At 28.7% G+C, this 15214-nt stretch overlaps 1 protein-coding gene across 1 annotated transcript; it reads left to right on the top strand.

Moving 5' to 3' along the window:
• The first annotated feature begins 12534 nt into the window (after nt 1-12534).
• LOC149512872 (heavy metal-associated isoprenylated plant protein 16-like) lies at nt 12535-13600 on the top strand. Its single transcript, XM_089750983.1, has 3 exons — nt 12535-12678; nt 12757-12835; nt 12949-13600. The coding sequence occupies exons 1-3, from the start codon at nt 12673-12675 to the stop codon at nt 13236-13238; spliced, it is 375 nt and encodes a 124-aa protein (XP_089607109.1). The 5' UTR covers nt 12535-12672; the 3' UTR covers nt 13239-13600.
• The last annotated feature ends 1614 nt before the right edge of the window (nt 13601-15214 follow it).

The following is a 15214-nucleotide window of genomic DNA, read 5'->3' as shown; positions in this document are numbered from 1 at the left end:
AAACAAAATCATCCAATTAATTATTGGAAATTATTCTCAATTAACTCTAATACTTTTAGCAGAAAATTGAGAAAATTCCCTCACCTCAAGAGTATGCAAGAAAAACTACTGTTTTTACTTGTAGAGGCTCCGTCGTCGGATTAATTAAAGAAAAAAAAAATCAAAATCAGCCCAGTAATTAATTATCGGAAATTATTCTCAATTAACTCTAATACTTTTAGCAGAAAATTGAGAAAATTCCCTCACCTCAAGAGTATGCAAGAAAAACTACTGTTTCACTTGCAGAGGCTCCGTCGTCGGATTAATTAAAGAAAAAAAAATCAAAATCAGCCAAGTAATTAATTATCGGAAATTTTTCTCAATTGACTCTAATACTTTTAGCAGAAAATTGAGAAAATTCCCTCACCTCAAGAGTATGCAAGAAAAACTACTGTTTTTACTTGTAGAGGCTCCGTTGTCGGATTAATTAAAGAAAAAAGAAAAAAAAAATCAAGATCAAAATCAAAGTCAAATAAAAAAAAATTCAAAAAAAAATTCAAAAAAAAAAAAAAAAACCTGGAGCGGCTCGGATCGCGGCTCGGCTTGGCTCGGCTCGGCTCGGCTCGGCTCGGCTCGGAGGGACTGAAACGCGCGGGTCAAAAAGCGGGTCGACGCTTCGGGTCGGGTCGGGTTCGGCAAAACGCGCGGATCCTCTTATTAACTTAAAGCCAAAACGACGTCGTTTTGGGAGGGTATAAAAGGCACTTTCCTCCGTTTTTCAGCAGACCGTTCCTCCCCTCTCTCTCTCTTCTTCCCTTCTTCTCTGCCTTCTCTCTAGAATTTGAAGAACGCCGGTGCCGGATTCTGGAAATTTCGCCGGAATCTGGGAATTTCGCCGGAATCTGGCCGGAAGTTGGCCGGATGGTCGCCGGTTTCTGGGATTCTCCGCCGGAAACTGGGTCTGTCGCCGGAAACTTCAAAGTTCGCCGGAATTGTCTCCGGAAAATTCAAAAGTCGCCGGAATTTTCGCCGGAATCTGGAAATTTCCCAGAAATTTCCAGAAAATTTTTTCGCCAAATTTTTCTAAAAAATTTTTCTCACTGCCAGAACACTCCTAAACTTTTCCTTAGCTCTCTAAACACCCCTATTCTCTCAATCAGTAGCTTTTGCTTCTGTTTTCTGTGTGTTTTTGACTGTTCCAGGGGGGTCCCTTTTATAGGGATTGATCAGGAGTTTCTGATCAATCCCAATTCCTCTTTGGACGGGAATTCAGTCTTTGAATCCAATTGGACTCTTCTGATTGAATTCCCCTCCAGAGTGGGAGTCTTCAACTTTGAATCCTAGCCCTCCAAAATAAAAATTAAAATAAAATTAAAAAAAAAAAATCTAGATAATTGGAAAGATAAATCAAAAGATAAAAAAAAATTTCAAATAATATCTGAAACTCAGAAAAAATCAGAACAGATAATTAAAAAAAAGATAAGAATAATAATATAATAATAATAAATATATAACTATATACATATAAATCTATTCTAATGGAAAAAAAAAGAATATATATATATATATACATATATTAATACATAATAATAATAAATAATAAAATACACAAGAGGAAAAAAAAATATAAATAAATAAAAATAAAAAATACGGGGTAAAAATTCAATTGGGCCTTGCCCATTTGGGCCAGGCCCAAATGATCTGGGTCAGGCCCAATTGATCCGGGCCCGGACCTGATTGGGTGTCTACACTTTATCGAAAAATTCAATCGAAATCTGAAAATTTTCCAAAAATTTTTAGAAAAAAATCGCCTAAAATTCTCTCAAATTTTCTAAAAAATTCTTGAAATTGTTTCTGACTTTTTTGAATGCCTTTTTTCTTCTCTTCTGCTCTCCCTCTCTCCCAATATTTATTTTCTCTATCAGTGTCTATTTTTTTGTTCTATTCCAGCATCTATTTGTAGGGATTGATCAGAAGAGTTTCTGATCAATCCCAATTCCCTTTGGGATTTGGATTCAATCTTTGAATCCAATCCCAACTCTGTCAGCCCCAAATTCATGCTAGATTTCAGTTGCTCCAAATCCCAATTCCAATAGGGTAAGCAGAAAAAGAAAGAAAGAAAAAAATAAATAAAATAAAGATAATATATTAATAGATAATAATAATAATAGATAAATAATAATAAAGTATATATATTAACAGATAAATAATAAATATATATTAATAAATAGTAATAATAAATAAATAATAAATAAATAAAATAAAATAGAATGAAATGCGCTACCCATTTGGACTAGGCCCAATTGATCCAGGCCTGGACCAATTGAGTGTCTACAGCTGCCATTCTTTATACATTTTTTGTGAAACAAAAATTGTGCAAAGACATACACCCATTCAAGACTCAACTTGACACCTTTTTTTTTTACTTTTTGTTTAAATTTTGATCAAAGCTCTTCTAAGTTGAGGCTCAATGACAGATACTCAACAACTTTGAAAGAATAAACGAAGGCTCCTCTAAGCAGAGGCTTAATGACTTTGAAAAAATAAATAAAGCTCCTCTAAATAGAGGCTCAACGACTTTTGAAAAGATAAGTAAAGCTCCTCTAAACAGAGGCTTAATAACTTTTAAAAATAAAAGGCTCATCTAATCAAAGGCTCAAATAATTATTTCACCATTTAGACCAAATTAGAAATATTCTCTTTTTTTAAAATTTCTAAATTTTTCACCATTTCAGCTTATTTAAAAAAATTTTATTTATTATTTTTTTTGGAAAGAAAATAATATGACAATTATTTTTATTGAAATTTTACTTAAATTCTTTCACCATTTGGGACAAATTTAAAGAAAATTTCTCACCTACAGATTTCTTAAAAATTTACCATTTGAAATTTTTAAGAATCTCCTTGGATAATTATCAAATATTTTCAACCCAAATTTTTATTTTTTTTATTTTTTTTGGATTAAAAATAAATATTAATTATTGTTATTGAATCTTTATTTAAATTATTCCACCATTTTGGATAAATTTAGACAAAAATTTTCACCTAAAAATTTTATAAAAATTTAACATTTAAAATTTCTATAAAATTCATCATTGGATAATTAATATTTATTCCTAAAATTTATTTTTTTATTTTTTTTATTTTTTTATTAAATTAAATCATGCAAAAATATTAAAAAACAAAACAAACACATAAAAATAAATAGAAAAAGAAAAAAATAAAGAAAATACCAAAAAAATGGCTCAATTTGCAACTGAAATAACTTAGCTTGAGGCACAAAAACGGTTAGAAGGCGTGGCTCAGGTGGTTTGGCTCGACTGAAGGTTTGGCTGGAACGTGGGTCGACCAAAAGTAGGTTGTGCTCAGGTCGGGTTGGACCAAATAGAAATGCGCGGATCCTTGGAGGTCTCTTAGCGCCCAAAATGACGTCGTTTTACGATAGTATAAAAGGCTAATTTTGACCTTTTTCATCAGATTTCCCATCTTCCCTCTTTCTCTTCTCTCCTTTTCTGTCCCTCTCTCTCTAGATTTTCCTAAGAACACCGGTTGAATTTCATCGAATTTTGAAAAAATTTAACGAAATCTAGTTTTTTGTCAGAAGTTCACCAAAAAATTCAACGATTTCTAGAGATATGATGCTAGAAACTGGAGAACTGGTCAAAAACTAAGGAGTTTACTGGAATCTCGCCAGAAAATTTAAACAGCGTTGAAAAATTGACTTGAATATGAAAAATTCCCAAAAAATTTTCAAAAAAAAAAGCTAAAAATTCAAAAAAAATCTTAAAAATTCTAGAACTGCCTTTGCTCTTCTAAACACTTTTTTTTGCTTTTGTTTTCTCTTTGTTTGTTTTTTGTGTGTCTCTTTGCATTTGATCAATAGGTATTATAGGGATTAATCACAAAATTTCTAATTAATCAGGATTCCTTCTTTGATTAAGTTTCTGGATTATCAGATTAATTATTAAACTTATTCTATGCAAGTTAAATCCACCTATAACTCTCTACTAGCCTTATTCACGACAGGATTCATTTTTTTTTATTATTTTTAATTATTTTGATTTTTATCACTATCTCCTGATATCAAACAAAAATTAATCAGAAATAGATAAAATCTAAAAAACAAATAAATAAATAAATAAATAGATAAATAAATAAATAACTATTTAATTAAACCCAATCCTGAACTTAACTAATTTCATTAGATCAGGTCCAATTGATCCAAGTCTGGATCAAATTGGATGTCTATAATGCCTTTAAAAGGTTTCGAAGAACATAATTTAGACAATTGGACAAGTCAGGGTTGTATTTTATGGTAGGCATATTTCTAGCTAGCACTTCAATCGGACGAGTCAGTGGAGTATTTCATTTCACGTTGTGTGTGAGATGATGTTGATGCTGAAATCATTGTGAGTAGTTTATGAACAACTAGTAGTCAGAAAATACATAACCGGCTGGTATGTAACAACTTAAAGAATTGTATTTATTTTTGTAAGTCTAAATTACCATTAATTAGTGGTTTTTTTTCTTTTTTGGTGATATTGATTAAACGTTGCATGTAATGATGTTATTAGAGAGTAATCAGGAAGCTAGGGAGAATCCACCTGCAGCAACTTCAACAGTAAATCTAGTTACATCTTCTGTTTTTGTTGAAACCTTTTCTTGCAAAAAAGTTTCAACATGATTTTTCTTTAATTAAAGAAATGAATTTATGGTTTGTTGTGTATTAGTTTGCCTCTTTTTTTTTTTTGGCAAATTGCTATGCATTTTTGGTGGCGAGATAGAAAGATTACTGTCCAGTGCTTGCCTCCAGGGTAAGTAGGAGTGAGTCGTAAGATGGTGAAGTTTCTGGCTGGACTCAACAGAGAATCAATTATTGATGCAATTGGTATTACATCAGTCCATAGGAATCCAATCTTATCATAGAATTTATACTTTGAGAAAAAAATGTATGTATAATTTATTAAATACAATAAAAAAAATATAATATGCGCCGCAACGCAAGCGGAAAGTGACGTTGTATCATATATTATAATCTGTTCTTTTCACCTTAATTCATAAATACTTAACATTTTTATTCTCTAGAGAATAATTTACATTTTCTTTGACACATGCAATGAATAATTTAGTGATTAAGGTGACGCCCTTCAAATATCATCACCATCATCAACATCATGTATAGGCATTTTTCACATGTATAGGGTCACTCTCAAATTAACAAAGTGAAGAAAGAAATTAAAGATTGGCTCTCGGAAACAGAAAAGGACAACTCCACTTTGGAAATTAACATCAGCTGATAACGAGATTACTTCTCTTCTTCTCTACTTACATGTTGGATACTTTTTGAATCGAAAATTTTAAGTAAATAATCTACATCATGACCTGAGAGTTGAAGTAGCAAATCTCCCACCATATTTTATGTTTAAAAAAAGAGCGTCACGTTTTAATCTAAACATTATTTTATGACCTCAAGAGATTAGGAGTCCTATCTTCTGATCCAAAATTTTGGTCTATTTCAAATTTATAAATAGTAAAATTTAAAGGTATTTGTCAAATGATCTTTGGAAAGTTTGTTACTAATTTGATGGTTAGTTTACGGCAGCCTGCTAAAGGCAACAATAAAAATCAGACATCATTTGGATATATTCATGCAAGTCTCCCGACGTGGCCTGAAATTCATTTTAAACTATTCGCTGATTGTGGACATCAAATTTGTACGATAAAAAAAAATTATTATTATTATTAAATATAAAATATTAAAAAAATACTAAAGTACAAGATATAAAAAAAAATAGAACAGAAAAATGAGGAATGACAGTGGTGCCTTTTTCGACATCACTGTCACCATATCCTACCACTCATCCCCCTTATCCTACATCCACACCTTATCCACTACCTTCATTATCAAATAAAATAAAAATAAATAAAGGCAGCATGGGGCTCGTGCTTGCACCCCATGCCTAGCCTTGTGCCATTCACTACTGGAGCTCTATAAATAGAGCTCTTGGCCGAACAAGAAAAGGGGGAGAGGAAACAAGAAGAAGGAAGGGAACCCTGCAAAAAAAAAAAAAAAACAACACAATCATCGCCGTTCGACGAGGAACCCCAGCGCCTAGAGCTTTCTTGTAACAAAAAAAGAGAGCGGTCAGTGCGGGTTTTCAAAAATAAAAAAGGAAAATAGAAAAATCAAAATACTTCAAACCCCGATCTATGTTGATCGGAGCTTTTTTTTCCCAAAAAGGACAATGGATCTGAACTTAGGAGATCGAGAGGAGTATTTCGGAGAATTTCGATAATTTTTTATCACCGACGATCATCGGTGATCACCGGCGACCCGACGGCCGCCGACGTGGCGGTCCGCGACCGGATGGCGAGGAAGCTCTGGAGCTCTCCCCAGAACTCTCCCCTTTTTTTTTTCTAAAACGGAAAAACAATGAACAAAAATTTTTTTTTTCAGTTATATATAGAGGCCTAAAGGCCAAAACGACGTCATTTTGAACCCTAAGGATCTGCACGTCAACCCGTGACTCGACTCGAGGTCCGCGCACTCGACCCGGGACCCATTTTCTTCGTCAGCCTCTGATCAATCTGATTGAACCAGAATCGAACCACCCAGACCGAACCGAACTGGTACGAACCGTTGAACCAATCGAACCGCCCAGATCAAACCGAACCCCACCCGAACTGTCAGACCGAACTGCGCATTGACCGGACCTTTGACCGGTCCGGTTTAGGTAAAAAAAAATTTTTTGAATTTTTTCTTATTTTTTATATAGTATTTTATTAAAATTTATGCATATTAAAATATTCATATTTGTTAGATTAAATGATAAAATTGTAATTAAAATTTTTATAATTTTGTTAATTTTTTTAAAAAATAAACTTTAAAAACAAAATAAAATAAATTTAATAATAATACAGAACTAATAAAAAATGTAAGAAAAAGAAATTTTTATCCGACAATGAGATTCAAATATTCTGAGTAGTGATACTTACGAAATCTCTAGGTGAAAAATTTTTTAAGTACTACCAGCGTATTGGAGTATTTTATAAAAAATTTTCAATAAAATAAAAATTTTCCTTTTTTATTATAAAATAATAATAAATAAAAACTAATTAATAAATTAAGAATAAGTAATAAAAAATGAGACAAAAAGGGAATTCTATCCAATAACGAGATTCTAAAAATATTTCGAGTAAAGGTGCTTTAAAAAATCTCTAGGTGAGAGGATTTTTTTAAAAATATTACCGGTGTATTGAAATATTTATATAAAATCTTCAATATAACAAAAGTTCTCCTAATAAAATAATTAATAAAATTTCTATAAAAAAAAGAATAAAATGTGTGCATCAACATGATAACATTCTGCATTGCATACATGACATAATTTTTATGAAAAGTAAATTCAGACCTCCTAAGATGAGATTCTAAAGTATTCCAAGAAGCGATGCCTAAAAAATCTCTACGTGAGAAAAAATTCTTGTAATGTTACCAACGTACTGAAATATTTTAAGAATTATTTCAATAAAAAGGTTCTAATTTATTTTTCTCGAATAAAATTTGAATAATAATTTTTTAAAAATAAAACAAAACAAACCAATTTCCAATAAATAAAAAAATCAAAAAAATTATTTTTTCAAACACTCAGGAATGAGACTGTTTTTAATTAAAATCAAAGGATAACACGTAGTTAAGTGATACCGTTTTTAAAACGGGCGTCGTGGGGGTACTAATCATTTCTCATCGTAACTGACTCCCGAACATAGATTGTTTCATAGACCATAAAATTATCTTTTTAATAAATTTTAATTAATTTTAAAATTACTTTAAGCCTATTGGGAAATGGTATATTGGGAATACAATTTTATGCCTTCATATTATTAAGAAAACAACTATATGTTCGGAAAATAAAATGAGAAACTAGGATTGGATTTAAGCTTGGCATTAAGATTGTGATCAAGAGTTGCATTTAAAAGTAAAAATTGTGATTAATGTATCAAAAAGAGAGAGAGAGAGAGAGAGAGATAGAAAATTTACAGTAACTCCAAATGCAAGTAATTACTTTTGTAATTAAAAAAAATTCATCTTATAATTGAGATTTTTATCAGAAATCTTATCTTATTTAACTAAGGGCTATTCTAGGGGCTCGGTCCCTTTAATATAAAACTCCGCCTCTTTTTCTAATTTAATTTACTATTTTGGCTTTCTTTCATTATTTTGTTGGTTTAGCCCTAGTATTTAACGTTGCAAGAAATTTTACAGCTTTAAGAGCAATGTCAAATGAAGATTTAATACAATTCCTTTTTTTATTCAATTTAATAAGTAGTAATTTAATCTTATTCATTCAAAACATGTTTTTCATCCAATGGCCTATTATACGAGTCCATGATGATGAACAAAACAAAGAAAATTATTTTCTTTGTTCCTTCATTAATTATTTTTTTAATAAATTTAATGATTTATGTACTCGTATAATATAAAATATTAAAATTCATATATTTATATTATATTTTATATAAAAATTATGTATAATAATTCATGTTGATATGAAAATATAAAAATTTTTATTTTATTTTATTAAATACATATATAAATATCACTATAATTTTAAATATATTACTTTTATATCTTATTTTTATGTTATATTTATATCGTATTATTGTATCATATTTTAAATTATTAAATTTAATTTTTGATTTAAATTATTTGATCTAAACAATTTAACTTTATATCTTTAAAGTATACAGAAAATCTTCCTTTTTCAAGATACAATCTAAACAAGAAATGAGTCATGTATATACCCGAGATTCCACTTTCCATTTATTTGGCCCCAAAAGCCAAAAAAAAAAAAAAAAAGAGGTCTTTCTAAAAGTGTGGTAAAAAAAAAAAAAAAGTGGAGCTTTATTTGGATATAACTGTGATACTAGAAAGAAGCGACGCTTCTTTGGACCAGGCCATGAACAGGGGAGAAAGCAAAAGGGTTGGCGTATCCGTTGGCTGAGAGAGTCAAGCAAAAGAGCGAGGCTAAACCGCGTAGCCTAACCTAACGCCTGTATCCGACAAATCTGGGGTAGACTTGGAAGGGCTCTAGCTAATTTATTTTATTGGTGGAGACTTTTACGCCAGTTGGCAAAGCCTTTGAATTCCTCGATCACCTTACGGCTAGTCGCGAGTTCTTACTTTACGGGGCATGAAGAAAATTCCAATGAGTAGGCTGTGGGTATTGAATTTTAAAATTTAAAATTATTAAGTATTATCATATAAAAATAATTGTATAATTTAATTTAATTAAGTTTATTGATAATTTTTTTATTTATTTGGTTCTATCTATTTATTAATTGGTACCAAACCGAAAATTCTAATGAGTAGGCTGTGGGTATTGAAATTTAAAATTTAAAATTATTAAATATTATTATTTAAAAGTAATTATATAATTTAATTAAATTAAGTTTATTGATAATTTTTTTATTTATTTCGTTATATCTATTTATTAATTGGTACCAAACCGAAAGGAATATAACTAAAATTTAAGCCAATGAAACCTTGTTAAAAGGATTTATAACCTTTAGGTCATAGGTTACATAGCTCCATTAATTGTGAAAGTCTTTAATCAAAATGATTAAATGAAGATTAAATTAAATCTAAATAAAAACTTGTGGATTGTTAGAGTTTGTTAAATTTATTTTATTTAAATAATGTTCTCTACGAAAGATTATGGTAATATTTTTAATTGTGGTTTTATTTTCAATTATTTTTAATATTATTTGTCAAATCATGAAATTCTACTAATATATTCTTTTTTCAAATTTTTTATTTTAATTTTCATTTAATAAAAGTTTATGATCTTAATTTGCCTCAAAACCTTCAACTAATTATAGTTTTACCCTTAAATAAATATATTTCTAAACTCATGTCATGTCACGTTTCATCCAATTTTGACCAGCCGATGAATTACGAAGCGATTGGCTATTTGATCAAATTATATATCATTAATTTAACACTAAATGACTGAGTCAAGTTGACTTAAAGTCAATGAAACCAATCAACTATGCAAAAATTGTCTCTATGCAAAGAAAAGGCTTACTAATTTATATGCTCATTATTTGTTTGTCTTTCTATTTTTAAAGACTTAAAATTATGTTTTTTTAACACTTAAATTTGTTTATATTCCAAAATCATTTTTTAAATTTTTTAAATTTTTTAAATTTTTTATATTAAAAATTATATCACATAAAATTTATTAAAAAATTAAAATTTTAATATAATATACACTAAAATTAAATTTTTTATTATGTAAAAATCAATAAAAATTAATAATACGAGACCAATAAGAGAGTATATTATTTAATTAATTTTTAGAACGAACAAAAATTCAATGAATGGGGAAGAAAGGTCACGCCCTCCACCTTGCCAATGACTAATCTAAAATAATGCTAATAAATCTATTATAGAGAAAAGAAAGAATTAAGGTTTGCTTCAACTTTTTTCCATCTAACCTTTCTTTTGGCTTATTGTTGTTTATATGATTACTTTTTCATCTAAAATATTAAATATGATACTAATATTTAACTTAGGTCCACATTCAACAACTCCTTTGTTTCACATTCTCCATTGTATAAATTATTTCACTAAATTAATTGAATGAATTTGGGTTTGTTTAGTTTAATTTGTTGTTTATAAGTGGGAGTCATTGTCAATGGGAAAGGAATTTGTTACTATTAACATATATCAGAATTAGGCCCACACTTTATTGTGGGATTAATTTCATTTTTTTAAATTATGTTTTAAAAGTCAGAGAAGTAAAATTTTTATATTAAATTTTAATGAATGATGATATATAGAGAAATGTAAATATAAATTAGAACTTAATTATATATGAATATAGTTTTTTTATTTAATTAAAAATATTAAATTATATTTTTATTAATATAATATATATTAAATAATTAAATAATTATATTATTTTATATATCTCAAAAAGAGTTGGGCAGAACACTCAAAATCTAATCCTGAGGACTTCAATTATTTAAAAAAAATAAAATTTATTCAAATCATTATTTAAAAAAATTTGCATCAATTAAATTGTAGCGAGTGGATATAAATTATTTTGTCATCTATACATCTAATTAATTTTTCTTTACAAAATTTATCTAATAAATAAAATTAAAAAAATGACAAAAAATTAAATGAGATAACACGTGAATTTATTAAATTAAAATATTAAATAATATTTTTTAATAAAAATATATATAAATGTAAAATTAAATAAATAATAAAAAAATTTATGTATACCCAAGTCGAAGTGTAATACCCAAAATCTTACTCTTACCTAAGTTTGATTTAAAAAAAAAAAAAACCTCAATCCAAATTATCCTAAATTAAAAGAAAGCACACTAATTAGATTAGGGCAAATTAAAATATATCGGATATGGATTATTTTATCATATTTATCTTAATTAATTTTTTGTTATAAAATTTTATTTAATAAAAAATAAAAAAACCCAAAAAACAAAAAATTTAAAAAGTACCAAAAAAAAAAAAAAAAAAGAGAGAGAGAGGTGACCCGTGGATACTCGAGACAAATTGAAACACTTTAAATTCATCTTTCACCTTATATCTCATTTAAAAAAAAAAAAAGATCTATTTTGATTTTTTAAGAAAATACATCTATATTAGATTCTTGCAAATCAAAACTAATCAAATATGGATTATTTTATCATTTTTTAATTTTATTGATCATCTAATAAAAATAAAATATAAAAACTAAATATAAAAGTTAATTATAAAAAATAAAAAAAAAATGAAGGAAGAATGAGATGCTACGTAAACATCCTCTCTTTCCTTATTCTCTTTAAAACTAAGTATATGGTAAGTCAATCACATTGCTAATTGAACAAATCCTGCAAGAGATTTAAACAATGAAAGTTTATCTTTTTTTAATTTCGTAAAATCTTTGAATTATATTTAGGATTTAATGGTGAAGATCTCTATGTGAAAGTATTGTTGAAGTTTAAAAAAATAAATAAATTGTATCAGCAAACCTGTGTCTTTATCAAGATTCATGATCTCACAAACAACATGTCTTTATTTTTTATTTTTTTAATAAAATAAGTTATAATTTGAAAATAATAAAAAAATTATAAATGATGCAATTTAAATTTTAAGTTTATACAATTTAATTTTTATAAATAGTTGTAAAAATCAATTAAATTAAACTTTAATTTTTGAGTATGCTTCTTTCTTCATCAAGGGTGATTACAAGATTGGAATTTAAAATTTTGATGAGAGTTATATGTACGAGTTGCTTTAATTTTTATGTATTTTATTAGAAGAAGAAGATTCAAAGCCGACTTTGTAAAAAAAAAAAAATCTTTATTTGAACTGACTCTAAATGGTAAAGTTCGACGAAGTACGGAGCAAAAGTGAAAGAGCTGACTTAGTAAGCTGGGTGGCGTCAGCTTATTATGAAGATCAACGGTTCCTAGAAGTTTCAAAGATATCATACAGCTAAGTTCCTAGCAAATCTCAATCCCCAAAGGTCTATAAATACCAACAAAACGTTTCTGCCTCCGCCAAAACAAAACAAGTAAGAAGTTAGTACCTATCTAGCTTCTTCCTCCAAAAATCTTTCCCTAGCCATTGCCATCGTTTTCCTACTCTCTTTGAGTCTATCTTAACAGATAAACGACACCATGACGGTATGAAAATTAATCATGAAAATGAAAGTTTCTTTGATTGATGAATTTTATGTTGAATTTAAATTTTCCTTTTTGCAGCAAAAGATTGTAGTCAAGGTAACCATGAATGGAGAGAAGTCCCGCTCCAAGGCCTTGCAAATTGTAGTTGGTCTCTCAGGTAGTAAAAACCAGCTTAAACCCACTTTGATTTCATTCATTCTGATGATAACATTTTGGGAAAATTTTTATGCTGATTGCTGATTTTTTTTTTTTTTTTGTGTGTGTGTCAAGGAGTGGAGTCTGCTTCATTGAAAGGTGATGACAAGAGCCAAATAGAGGTAACAGGAGATGGGTTTGATCCAGTTAAGCTAACAAGTAAGCTAAGAAAGAGTGTGGGGCATACAGAGCTGGTAAGCGTGAGTGCCGTGGGTGGTGAAAAGAAGGATGAGAAGAAAGCTGAGAACAAAGACGAGGTAAAGCCAGCGGCGTATGTGTGGCCATATAATCAACCTTTATATGTGTATCAAGAGTTGCCATCAAGTGGATACGCCCAGCACAATGACCCTTGCTCCATCATGTAAGAGACAGGGATTTTACAGGGGACAACAAAAGAGACAGATGCAGCTGAGCTTGAGAAATTTAATACTATATCTTGCAGTTCACGAACAACATGTCAACAGAGCTCTGATCTCTACGTTTCATATTATGAAGGAAAATTAAAATTTAAACAGACAATAGTGTCCATGTAAGAAAGACTTGTTGCCCTTTTCTTTTCTTTTCTTTTTTTTTCAGGTTTGAATTTTATCATATATGGTGGTCGGAAAACAAAAAAGGGGTGGTGGAGGAATGAGAAGGACTAGATTTCTTATAGCGAAAGAGTGATAAAGTTTTTGTTTGATGTCCCCTATCTGTTGCATAATAAAATTGTTAATTCTTGATTGAATTTTTATGTGTTCATCTCTGTTTTATTCTCTGTTTTCTCCCTTCAATTAACCAGATATTTTGACTCATATAAGGGGAATCAGTGAAGTACCATGTTGGGAAAAGAGAGAAGACTTTCAATTTCTCTTTTTCATTTGTTTCCTTTTACAAAAAATAAGGAAACATCGTCAATCTTTCAATCATGCAAATATAGGATGTTTACTCTTTTTATAATTACTCAAACTAACTTATTTCTACAGCTATAAGCCAATGATTAAGCAATAGTTCATTAATTACTCCTATAATTTTTGTTTCATGCAAATGGTTTTTAATTGGTTGTGTGGATCAAAGTAATAGAAATAATTGAATGCAAAATTTAAATGATTCGTATAATTATTTTAAAAATATGATATATAATAAATTTAAAATTTAAATTATAAAATCTGTTTTTTTTTTTTTTTATATCATATTGCATTGTAGTTTACTTTGTGTCCAAAAAAAAAAAATCACTTGGACCAAAATAAGGTGGAGGTGGTGAAATGTCAAACTTTTAACAGTGCATTTAAGATTGAAAGCTAAGTACTTGTTTTGACATAAAATTGTGCTGCTGCTGATGTTGTATCTCTATCTTAGATCCTGTTTCACCATTCATTTTAAACTACAAAGTTGATCTTTTGTAAGAGGAAGAGGGTGAAGTTTGGTAAAACAGTCATTTTCCATAAAAAATCAGGGGTAAGGATCAAAATGCTAAATGTGAGTTTGGATTCCTTGGACCACTTAATTAATATGGATTATTTTTCAGGGAAAAAATCTTTTATATTAATTATTTTTTTTAATTTAACGGCAAGGGTTCCTGAATCAATTATGTATAGATAGGTATATATATTTTTGTGTATATAATTTTTTCATGCATAAATATTATTGTAATTTTTATAAATAAATATAGAAGAACAATTTTAAATTTGTTTTTATCTTTCAGTTTCATTATCTTTCTAATTTAATAAGCAAGATTTCAAAAAAAAAAAAAAGGTGAAATTTTCTCTAACATTGACAACCATGCAATGGCAGATCCGTTTTTGGATTAGGATATTTATGGATATTAAAAAAATAAAATATATATTTTAATTTTTTTTGAATATCTTAGAATTTTTAAAATAGTTTTTATTAATAAAATTGGTAAATTCGTTAATAATTATCTACAAATTATAAGTGAAAATTATGAATGAACATTTTGAATCCATCGCTACAATCAAGTTCAAATATTATCGATGTATGAAATTGTAATATTATTAAACATTAATGATATACATTTTTAATGAAATTGATCTTTTATTTTTAAAAATTTCGTAAAAAAAAGTAATACTAAACAAAACGGGTCTACGTTGCCGACTATACTAGCATACAAAGCCGCAAATGAGAAAGTCAGAGGAAGACCTGATGAATGAGTAAAGCTACAATTTGACAGTTCCATCAATGCGAGAAAGCGACAGCCTTCACCGCGGCTTCACCGTGTGTGAATAATGACGACACTCTAAAATCGACCTCTGTTTATACGACGGAATTGAAGATGGGAAGGGCGGCTCTTCTTTTCCATTCTTTTTTTTTGGCCATCTAAGGGTCGCTCTCACGTGTCAAT

The sequence above is a fragment of the Durio zibethinus genome, chromosome 21 (assembly GCF_047325235.1).
Source record: "Durio zibethinus cultivar Kanyao isolate XHJ-2024 chromosome 21, ASM4732523v1, whole genome shotgun sequence".
Classification (NCBI taxonomy): domain Eukaryota; kingdom Viridiplantae; phylum Streptophyta; class Magnoliopsida; order Malvales; family Malvaceae; genus Durio; species Durio zibethinus.
This window is presented reverse-complemented; position numbering and strand designations above follow the sequence as displayed.

Coding starts and splice junctions, on each gene's coding strand:
- LOC149512872 (XM_089750983.1), top strand. Junction 12,836..12,948: donor AATTGTAGTTGGTCTCTCAG/GTAGTAAAAACC, acceptor GTGTGTGTCAAG/GAGTGGAGTCTGCTTCATTG.